Here is a 12,344-nt window from a genome sequence, read left to right as displayed (position 1 = left end):
CTTGTTTAACTCCAAGCTGTATAGGGAAGAATATAATTCAAAGTGACAGCGATACGAAGTAAAACTGAAGAAAAAACACATTAATTAAAAAATATGATTGATTATCCAGCGAAATCTGCCATAAAATATAAACAGTGCCTTGACAACACTGGATCCGATGGAACAGCAAAATTTATTCTGCATTCAGTTTATTTGACTGAGATTAAATCCTTCTGACATTTAGTAACAAATGAAAAGCAATATGTAAATATTCCATTAGATAAGGATTTCAATACGGAAATGAAGTCTTCATATCGCCCTATCTTTTTTTAAGTTTTGCTTCAATATTTGGCAATAGTTCATAAATATAAAAAAAAAGATGTGGTATGATTGCCAATGAGACAACTCTCCAAAAGACAACTCATCACAGGAGACCAAAATGTCACAGAAATAAACAGTTATAGGTCAACGGGTGGTCTTCAACAATAAGCAAATAACATACCGCGTAGTCAGCTATAAATGGCCCCTTAGTAAAACAATTCAAACGAGAAAACTAACGACCTAATAAAATTTATTTTTGATTCCGTTGTACACCCTTCTTGGACATAACCGTCACTGACTTAAAAATTTGAGCAACATCTTTTGAATGCTATATTTTGTTCTTCTAAATTTATATTTCGTTTTCACTTGCATGAATTTTTTTAAAGTGCTACATACATCGGATAGATTTATAAATGCAAAATAGTTGAACACTCCAACCCCCTTGTACAATATAAAAGGTGCCCTCCAATAATATATATACAACACTTTCGTACAAAGCAGGTGTAAAATAAATACACCCGTTTCATTGGGGTATACTACAGGCAGGTTAAAATGTTTACATAGTAAGCACATTGTCTACAAGATAGTTCATGTTCAAAGCTAGCAAGATTCTTCTTTCATTCGGATACGATTTTATACAGTTGGTGAACTACACATGCATGTACTTGAAGCAAGTCTTATTTTCTTCTACCTATAGGATAATGCAGTCTTATTAATACGTTTTATAACAACACGATTAATTAGTTGATACAAAAAAAGGTAATACAAATACGGATAATTTTTAGAATCGATGGTCATCCTTTAAATATTACGGTCATCCTTTATAAATTACGGTCATCTTTTTACCAATTACGGTCATCCTTGTTATATGTTACGGTCATCTTGAAAATATTTTACTGATGATTTACGGTCATTTTAGCGATGTTTTCAATTCCAATTTCCTCTTTGATACACATTTCTGGGTAGTAATTTTTTATTTCCGTGTGATTCTTTTATACATTTACATCGTATCAATGTTTGCTTTGTAAAGAAAATGATATAGAAACACTTAAACAGACAATACAAATACTGACCTAATTTTTCATCCAACATCTTGGGATGACCGTGAATGCAGTTACGGTCATCAGCTTTACCCCAGTGGTATTGAAACACATAGAATGCCAACTCTATATTCAAACAAATAGAATGCCAACTTTATATTCAAACAATTAGAATGCCAACTTTATATTCAAACAAATAGAATGCCAACTCTTTATTCAAACAAATAGAATGCCAACTCTATATTCAAACATATAGAATGCCAACTCTTCATTCAAACAAATATAATGCCAACTCTATATTCAAACAAAAAGAATGCCAACTCTTCATTCAAACAAATAGAATGCCAACTCTTTATTCAAACAAATAGAATGCCAACTCTATATTCAAACAACTAGAATGCCAACTCTATATTCAAACAAATAGAATGCCAACTCTATATTCAAACAAATAGAATGCCAACTCTTTATTCAAACAAATAGAATGCCAACTCCATATTCAAACAAATAGAATGCCAACTCTATATTCAAACAAATAGAATGCCAACTCTTTATTCAAACAACTAGAATGCCAACTCCATATTCAAATAAATAGAATGCCAACTCCATATTCAAACAAATAGAATGCCAACTCCATATTCAAACAAATAGAATGCCAACTCTTTATTCAAAGAACTAGAATGCCAACTCTAGATCTATATTCAAAAACATAGAATGCCAACTATTTTTCAAACAAATAGAATGCCAACTCTATATTGAAGGTGTAATACCACCATTGATTTTTCCCTATTAGTCTTTGTTAAATTGGCACTTTTAAGAAAATTGTACAGTATTTACCTTTATTTCAAACAAAGAAATACTTTGCATGTGTAAAGTTTAATCCTTTCCAGTGATACAGTAAAAATTTCACACTACATTTCATTGCATATAAGAAAATAATCATTACCGGAAGTAAACAACCCAATTTTTACACTGTTATTTACTGGTTACCTGCTTTGGTAACTATGCAACCTTAACGTTCCAAAATATTTTATAAGACCATCAAATAAAAAAAGAATGATGCTTTCAGACATCCAACATACATATTTACGACTCAGAAAAATTCAAGTGCATTGAAATGCAGGGTTAATTTTCTACAACTGTCGAATTCAAGGGAATATTTTTTTAGGCCTACTTTCGTATGCAACCGGATGTGGCGTACCATGATTTGGTGGTATTACACCTAAAGAACACCTAAATGTCAAATAATCTTAATGTAATTTTTTTCCCTCCGATTGCAAGTTATTTCAAGCATAACTGTCAAGTTTTGTCTCAGTCAGAGCTATAGTTTCAGAGAAAATCACTATAATGTAAGGCCATATCCTACGGCACTTTCAGTCTAATTTCTTCGAAAATCCTAATTTTAGTGTATCATTATAAAATGCAGTGTTGACTAATATCTGATCAGAAACTCATGATCTATGCATTCAAACAATTAAATAGAATACAAAAGACAACTTTAAGATGATAAACAATTTTATTGCACCTTTTAGAGTTCATTTAAAGGTCTGTTTTGGTCTGTTTTGGTCCATTTTTCCTTCTTCCTTCCTTTTTCATCAAAACTTGATATCTTTTGTCTAAAAAATAAAACAAATGTGATTATTTCCCCACAAAAATGAAATAAATGTAATGTTAAATCAATAATCAAAGTGTTTCAGCTGAAAAAACTGTCTCTATAAATGTTAACAGTCTACACGGAAGTTTCTAGAAGCCCTTATGTGTAACTCAATTTTTGGTCTGTTCGCCTAGTGTGACAAATAACGGTTCCCTTTCAGTCAATCATTTATTGTTACTGGTATCAAAGTCTTTTTATTTACTCATAACAGTATATTTCTAATAGATTTACACAAATAGTCCACTTTCTTGTATTTTACATTAGAAAATGGGGAGAAAGAGTAATAAAAAAATACCTCAAAATGTTTTTAAAAAGTGTTATGTCCCTTGGAATGCTGGTACAAAAAATAATTGGTAAGAATTATAAAGTTTAAGTATGTGAGACTGGATTCTGATGTGTATAAATCCAGGGCAAATAAGTGTTTAGATGGTTTATTGTCTGTGCAAAATGTAGACGGCACAATGGCAAATTGTAAACTTTTGCGGCCAAAAAAAACCCAAAAACGTGATGATAGTTGATACTTACTTCAATGCTGAAGTGTCATCTGCAGACTAATTCACATATATAAGATTTTTCAACAGAATGCTCTTTAGAACATGTGAACACTGAAATAAAAAATTCACATGTTGTATAAACAAAACTGTAAGGGTAATTTAAAATTTAACACAGTAAACTAAATACAGCTTTGTCTGTCCACCCATTTGACTTAGAAAACACCCGTAAACCCCCATTTCAAGGCAATTTTACCTCAAACGTGCTTTCTGTGTCTAAATCCATTCCGAATAGTCCATGTTTACAATGTATGAACTGGTTTATTAATAACTTTTAAAAATGAAAGTACAATAAGGTCACGAGTGCACATGTAGTTTCCCTAAATAGGTGTAATACCACCATTGATTTTTCCCTATTAGTCTTTGTTAAATTGGCACTTTTAAGAAAATTGTACAGTATTTACCTTTATTTCAACCAAAGAAATACTTTGCATGTGTAAAGTTTAATCCTTTCCAGTGATACAGTGAAAATTTCACACTACATTTCATTGCATATAAGAAAATAATCATCACCGGAAGTAAACAACCCAATTTTTACACTGTTATTTACTGGTTACCTGCTTTAGTAACTTTGCAACCTTAACGTTCCAAAATATTTTATAAGACCATCAAATAAAAAAAGAATGATGCTTTCAGACATCCAACATACATTACAACTCAGAAAAATTTAAGTGCATTGAAATGCAGGGTTAATTTTCTACAACTGTCGAATTCAAGGGAATATTTTTTTAGGCCTACTTTCGTATGCAACCGGATGTGGCGTACCATGATTTGGTGGTATTACACCTGAAACAAATAGAATGCCAACTCTGTATGGAAACAAATAGAATGACAACTTTATATTCAAACAAAAAGAATGCCAACTCTTCATTCAAACAACTAGAATGCCAACTCTTCATTCAAACACATAGAATGCCAACTCTATATTCAAACAAATAGAATGCCAACTCTTTATTCAAACAAATAGAATGCCAACTCTATATTCAAACAACTAGAATGCCAACTCTATATTCAAACAAATAGAATGCCAACTCTATATTCAAACAAATAGAATGCCAACTCTTTATTCAAACAAATAGAATGCCAACTCTTTATTCAAACAAATAGAATGCCAACTCCATATTGAAACAAATAGAATGCCAACTCTATATTCAAACAAATAGAATGCCAACTCTTTATTCAAACAACTAGAATGCCAACTCCATATTCAAATAAATAGAATGCCAACTCCATATTCAAACAAATAGAATGCCAACTCCATATTCAAACAAATAGAATGCCAACTCTTTATTCAAAGAACTAGAATGCCAACTCTAGATCTATATTCAAAAACATAGAATGCCAACTATTTTTCAAACAACTAGAATGCCAACTCTATATTCAAACATATAGAATGCCAACTCTATATTCAAACAAATATAATGCCAACTCTATATTCAAACAACTAGAATACCAACTCTGTATGGAAACAAATAGAATGACAACTTTATATTCAAACAAAAAGAATGCCAACTCTTCATCCAAACAAATAGATTGCCAACTCTTTATTCAAACAAATAGAATGCCAACTCTATATTCAAACAACTAGAATGCCAACTCTGTATGGAAACAAATAGAATGACAACTTTATATTCAAACAAAAAGAATGCCAACTCTTCATTCAAACAAATAGAATGCCAACTCTTCATTCAAACAAATAGAATGCCAACTCTTTATTCAAACAAATAGAATGCCAACTCTATATTCAAACAACTAGAATGCCAACTCTGTATGGAAACAAATAGAATAAAAACTTTATATTCAAACAAAAAGAATGCCAACTCTTCATTCAAACAACTAGAATGCCAACTCTATATTGAAACAAATAAAATCTTACAAATGCATAAATAATGTGATGCATGGTTTCCAACTAAAAACAATATAGGCATAAATGTTAATGATAAATACCTATTAAAAGTCTCTCCAGAACAAACAAAGAAGGAAAATTGCCAGTACTTAAAACCTTCCATCCTTTATGGGTGGATTTTACATAGATAAATAAAATCGTATAATAAAAAAAGCGAAATAAGGATGTTAAATTTGATGTATGCCTTTTTGTGCTTCTTTGTTACATTTGTTTGTTTTTATAGTGTCATATCAGATTAAAGATGATTACACAATGTTGACAGCTGTACCCCTATTTTTGACATTTTTACCTATTGTGTCTGTTTGTTTTGTTCACACATCGTTGTCAATATAATGGAATTTGATGCAACTGTCATACAAGTGAGAGGTTTAGCTAGCTATAAAACCAGGTTCAATCAACCATTTTCTACATAAGAAAATGCCTGTACTCAGTCGAGAATATGACAGATGTTATCCATTCGTTTGATGTGTTTGAGCTTTTGATTTTGCCATTTGATTAGGGACTTTCCTTTTTGAATTTTCCTCAGAGTTCAGTATTTTTGAGATTTTACTTTTTAAAAGGATACCCTGGCTTTTACTATCTTTTTTTTTCTGCTTCTGGTGCACACCTATAACGTTACCGTAACAGAGACAAAACAAACAATTTAACCATCAATAACCATGATTCAAAGTAGTTTTATTTTTTTTTAAATATGCAGAAAGCGCTTTATTAAATTTATTCATAAGAGGAACCCATATGTATGGTAACAAGCCGATCGGATTGGTCTGTAAAATCGTCGTTGTTGGACTCTATGCATTATAATGTGTTTTTCTTGTTTATTTTCCACACACAAAGTGATGATGTCAATTGTCTTTAGTTAGTCAGTAATCGGACAAAGTGCCGTCAATACCGTCCATAGCGTAATTGTGCATAAGTGATCGACACACCCATTTTTGAGACATTTTCTCAGATGGGAACTTGTGACGGAAGCATGATCACGTGACCGTTATCTACTTAATAATGATTGATTTTGACAAGCGCTGGATTCTTTGACCTAAAAATGCTGATTGATCAGGTTTTGACCAGCAAAATTGTACGAAACATGTTTTAAGACTAATATTTATTGATTTATTAAAAATTAAAAAAATTTAAAAAATCGTGTCATCTCCTTTAATGAAATTCTCCTTTTTCTCTGGAAATTTGAATTTTAAAGGCATCTTTTGCAGAATGTAATTACTAGATATGAAATGTTATACCTTAACATTTATTTCAGGAGCTGCTCTGACTCCTACAAATGATAGAAGTTAGAAAAACACTAGCTTCTATCATGCCTTTGTTTTGTTACCAGTTTGGATAATTTGGAGTCAACTTTGGAGCCAGCTAGAGTCTTGATTTCCTCTACCCAATTTAAACCATGTTTAATTTAAATTTCATATGCACTGTACACCATTTAACTTTAAGTGGTGCTTTGTCAAGTAATGTATTTTAAGTTTTTTCTTCTATTCTGTGAAAGATAAAACAAGCAGGTTCACTAACTCTGTTGTCTGAAGTTGTGGAACTAAAGCCAACTTTGTAGACTTTGACTTGGAAAATGTTTTTATGCCCCACCTACGATAGTAGAGGGGCATTATGTTTTCTGGTCTGTGCCTCCGTTCGTCCGTTCGTTCGTCCGTTCGTTCGTCCCGTTTCAGGTTAAAGTTTTTGGTCGAGGTAGTTTTTGATGAAGTTGAAGTCCAATCAACCTGAAACTTAGTATATATGTTCCTTATGGTATGATCTTTCTAATTTTAATGTCAAATTAGAGTTCTGACCCCAATTTCACGGTCCACTGAACATAGAAAATGATAGTGCGAGTGGGGCATCCGTGTACTGGGGACACATTCTTGTTTTATTTTTATTTTAGCATTCCCTATTTATAAAGTTTTTGGCTTTTAAGCAATCTGTAGACTCTGTAGACTTATACCATTGACTCCGGGCCATGCCCTCACGTCAACCGGTTTATTCTAAACATCAAGGAACATCTAAGATTCTTGAGATTGTCTTGCTTTAAATGGTATAAAAACAAAACGATTGAATTAAACAACTGTCCTATAATGTTCTTCTGAAGGACGTCTCCGGGTGCGGGAATTTCTCGCTACATTGAAAACCTGTTGGTGACATTCTGCTGTTGTTTTTTTTTGTATGGTCGGGTTGTTGTCTCTTTGGCACATTCCCCATTTCCATTCTCAATTTTATTCTCATAATCTTCATGTTTCGATATTTCCCTTGACTTGTATGCGTGTTTTTAACAACATGAAAAATCAGAATTAAGCTGAGTATTTATATTTAGTGTTTTTATAAATTTAAAAACACGTCAGAGGGAATTCCCCAGTTTTGATAACATGCGAGAGTTCTCTGATTTCAAATCAATAAATCTATTTCTGTCATATAAGAACTGACGTGGAGTTTTCTTATATGTCACCGTTATGAAACTAATATTTGATATTGTACTTCCATAAAAAAAATGGAGGTCGTAACGTTTAGATAATATTTAATATACGTCCATGCTACAAATCATAAGTCTAGGGTTTATTTAGACATGTTAGATAATTATGCGCATGTGTATAGTTTTCTTGACATGAAGGGGTATTAGATTGATTGGTTGCTCTGGATTCCTCACTCCATTGATTAATTTGAAACTCACGAGATCCTTTCTATGTCTGTCTGCTATCGAGGGTTATTGTTGTTGCATAATTTCATATCATATGCATCATTTAAATTTAAATAAATGTAGTCCACAACCTAAAGGTTTAACTAGAAGACCCCTTCAGCCAAAATGGAGTCTTTTATGTTATCGCTTCAAACGACGAAACGTCGAGAAAAAAATAACTAGTGCTGTCGATAGACGTCGTATTATTTTAAAACCGATCGCAATTTAAACAGAGGAATGTGTACGAAAAGGAGTCATGCCCACTGACCCAAAGGAAATGAAATATTTAAAGAGTTAGGAATGGGGTTCAACCTAGAATTCATGTAGGAAAATAGGTGATAAGGTACGATGTGTTATACGTTCTCTCACTCTCAGTGACTGCTGTGGAAAGTAAACTTGGAATTGATAGTACAAAAACAAAACTCAATAAGTACATTGTTCATACACGTGTATCGATGATTGGCTGTTTTTAAAGTTGAATAACTATTCAGATTACGTAAATTACATTTTACGAGCATTTTACACGTGCAGTTGAAATTTGAAAATAATATTAATACATGTATCAATGAAAACAATGGCAATCGTATCCCTCAGAGCATGCTGCAATCTGCTCTTTGATTAGGAGTAACTATTATTTCTAGGCAGCAGTACAGTGAAGTATTCAATATTATACAGCTTATATTTTGGAAATCTGAAATTATGGGGTCAAATATGACAGGAAGTACAAAGAAAACCAGAAAAAAGATGTAAAGCTGTGATCCATATGTTCAGTGTTGAATTCTAAATACATTTGTCTCATATAATATTGATTAAATTCCATCTGTTTTTTGTTTACCGGCACTTCATTTACCTACATGACATAAGAAATGAAAATAGAATGAGTTGTTGTTGGTCAGTATTCGTAAATTTGGTTTCTTTGACCTGTATGTGAAATGACACAAGATGTTTTAAAAGCTGTTCATGCACTATGGCTTAGTCAAAATATTTATCATCTATTTTATAATAAAAGTGTACATGCATTATTTATAGCTTGTATAGTGGAGGAAGCTGTTTTAATGAAGTCAATAGGTTTGGTATATGCAAAGTAGTAAAGGGGCCCTTATCAGGGTTTTGTTGAATGCAAGTGTTATAAATGAACAAATATAAGAATTATAATTAATTTATTGTTCATTAAAGGTCTTATATCGTATATTTTATGATGGTATTATACTCATACCTGCTAACTTTCACGATTTAGGCGTGTACTACAGGATTTTGACCCTTTGTCACGATCCTGATCGTGAAAAAAACATCTAAAACACAATTTTGTGAAAATGTACACGATAAATATTATTGGTCCCGATTTTGAACTGTGTCCAAGGGAAGACAATCATGTTCAGGCAATCAAATTCTGTGCTTCTCGTGATCAAATTAATGAGCAAATCAAAAACGTTTTATCTCAAGATTTATATTCTAACATGCTAGATTTTGAACTCGGTAGTATTCCTCTGTGTGGTAGGCAGACTTTTAAAATCATGAACATGAAGGTGTTGAAGACCCATTGGTGGCCTCGGCTGTTTTCTGCTCTTTGGTTGGGTTGTTGTCTCTTTGTCACATTCCCTGTTTCCATTCTCAAATTCTTCATAGTGGACAAAACTGTCATATATATATATATATATATATATATATCTAAATCACCTTGGTAACCACATTTTTATTTCTTTTCCAGCTCACCACCGATTGTACCATTTCTATGATAAGATAATACAAGACACCATTCTAGATAAGGACGTCCTTGATCTATTGATTTCCAAATGTATCCTTAGGATTGAAGATAGAGCACAAATAGAACACCATCCAAAGCCATCTGACCGCAACAAATGTATCTTAGACATTCTAATACAAAGACCAGAAGATTCCTACAGTGTATTATTACAGGTTCTTAAGGAGTCTCCTACTTGTTCTAAAGATCTGATAGAATGTATGGAAGGGCAACAATTTTCCCATCATGAAGTTCATTCACAGTCCAAAGTTAAATCATGTAGTGAGTATTTAGTTTTCATTCTGATTATTTGTATGAAAGGCAGTGTCTGGTAAATGCCAATCAGACAAAACCAGTTATTTGAAATTTCAATCCCCCCCTAATTTGTCCTGGGCATGCTTTTATCCTTAATAGTGGAATTACAATAGGTACAATAAATATAACAGGAAAAGCACTATCTATAAAAATCAGAAGATGTGATATCAATGCCAATGAAACAACTATTTACCAGATACCAAATGTACTAGATGCATGTAACTATCGGTATGAAAGCTATTGCTTTCAACAATGAGCAATGTGTAGAAAGTTATTAAAGACAAACACCTAATTCAAACGGTAAAAGTAACTGCCAAAAAAAAAAGAAAAAAAAATTAGAAGAAAGCAAACAACTACCACCACTTAATTACAGGGTCCCATATTACTATGGGTACCACTGGCGCCCCTTTAATAGAAGACTTGTTCCTGTATCATAAATCACAATTTATGGCTAAATGAAGGAAAGATTGGTCTGAATTACATTTAATTGATAAATAAGATAAAACAATAAAGACAACAACACCCATCAATTACCGCATGGTAAGAGTTTTGTGTTTTGTGGTTTAAGTGGTTCATTTTGTTTCTAATTCCTTCCTTTTTCACTAAGTAAAATGATTGGTATTCCGAATTATTTGACTTTGTGTTCTTATGTATGGTATGTTAATCTTCAGTGATGGACTGCTTCTTATCTGTATGTTTCTGTGGTTGCTTCTGTTTCCAAATGTCTAATTCTTTTTTCCTCACACATTGTTAATAACTTTATTGACTAACTTTCACTTTTAACTATACTATATACTTATTTTACTTTCACTTTCTATTTATATCTATAACGTCGTCCTCACAACCTCTATTGTTCGGCGAACCACACAACTGCAAAATTTGTACTTCACTGTTTGATTTCATGTGTAATATTGTCCTGAAGATGCCACCCTTGTTGGCGAAACATGTCAACCAGACTAAACTCTTACCATGGGGTAATTGATGGGTGTTGTTGTCTTTATTGTTCTATTTTACTTTTAAAAGACAACTGTGAATACCTTTCGGTATCCACCCACTATTACCCAACCGCACAATAACCACTTCAGGTGTTGGTTCATCTTGTTCAAATTAAAGTTAATTGATAAATGTAAGAATTCTTGCCATAACCTTGATATCCTTTTGCATTAAATAATACAACATGCTTTAATTATACTGGTCAAATTTACCCAAGGGAACTAACTGTGATTTGGTGTAAAAGCAAACCATAAGAACAAACTTTAAAAATCAGTTGACAAGGGCATGATTATCAGATCAACATAAAGCACAAAAAACAAAAAGACTAAAGACACAAAGTACCGACCGAAGAGTACTCACAGCTACTGAATGCTAGTTAATAGACAATTACAAATAGATGAATAAATTGTTTCCCAGACTAAAATTTCAATCAGTACACATCCAACAGATTTAATTATATGTAAAGACATTTTAAATAATCCGTGAAAAAGTCAACCTTGGGCAATGCTAAAATACAAGTATTGACAGGATGTAGGACCATAAGAGTGTATTCTATATTGCAGTATTTATTTTGTTATGTTTAATTTATTAATAACAAAATCACTGTTAATATTGATAAAAAGTGATGAAAATTTAATTGTCTCAATTGGAGAAATAACGAACCACACTTGATGCAGTGGTATAAGCTATATTTACAGGCTCTATAAAACACCGTCAACATAATTGTTCTTGCATTGATATTAGTGTCTCATAATTGTACTCAATATTCAACTAAACAAATGAAAAGTCATAGCTTAAGTTACTATGACTGTTAATTCCTTCTCTTTTATTTAGGTACAGGGAACCATTCAGTCAGGTTGCAAAAGAACTACTACAATCTGATTCAGAATTTATCTGATGTTAGAAATGTCATTGATTCATTAATATCAAAGGGAGTTTTAGAACCAGATGACCATGCAGATATAGCTTCCAGTGGAGTGTCAGCTGAAATGAATAGAAAACTTATAGCTAAGATCAGAAGTAAACAAGATTATATGTTATTTCTGGAGGCTCTTAAGGAGGATCCTGTGTCAGCTAATGCAGAGCTGGTTTCTGTCTTAGAATCAACTGATGTTAACCAAGATGAATTAAATCAAACAGGTTCAGTTATTTTATCAACTATCTATTAATTAACATAGA

The 12,344-nt window shown here is 32.2% G+C and overlaps 2 protein-coding genes and 1 long non-coding RNA gene across 3 annotated transcripts in view; 2 read left to right on the top strand and 1 right to left on the bottom strand.

The window, feature by feature from the left end:
* LOC143054461 (uncharacterized) overlaps positions 1–12,344 on the top strand; it is a 261,664-nt gene that overhangs the window by 22,848 nt on the left and 226,472 nt on the right. The gene's annotated exons all lie outside the window — the stretch shown is intronic.
* LOC143054460 (uncharacterized) overlaps positions 1–12,344 on the top strand; it is a 49,847-nt gene that overhangs the window by 17,417 nt on the left and 20,086 nt on the right. The window contains exons 5-6 of the mRNA XM_076227467.1: positions 9,825–10,139; positions 12,000–12,305. Of these exons, the coding sequence (XP_076083582.1) occupies positions 9,825–10,139; positions 12,000–12,305 (621 nt within the window). The remainder of the gene's footprint in view (positions 1–9,824; positions 10,140–11,999; positions 12,306–12,344) is intronic.
* LOC143055323 (uncharacterized) lies at positions 2,667–4,055 on the bottom strand. Its single transcript, XR_012971988.1, has 3 exons — positions 3,947–4,055; positions 3,517–3,596; positions 2,667–2,953 (listed from the first exon to the last, which is right to left on the bottom strand). It is a non-coding gene; the product is annotated as an uncharacterized LOC143055323 (long non-coding RNA).

Source organism: Mytilus galloprovincialis, chromosome 12 (genome assembly GCF_965363235.1).
Source record: "Mytilus galloprovincialis chromosome 12, xbMytGall1.hap1.1, whole genome shotgun sequence".
Lineage (NCBI taxonomy): Eukaryota > Metazoa > Mollusca > Bivalvia > Mytilida > Mytilidae > Mytilus > Mytilus galloprovincialis.
This window is presented reverse-complemented; position numbering and strand designations above follow the sequence as displayed.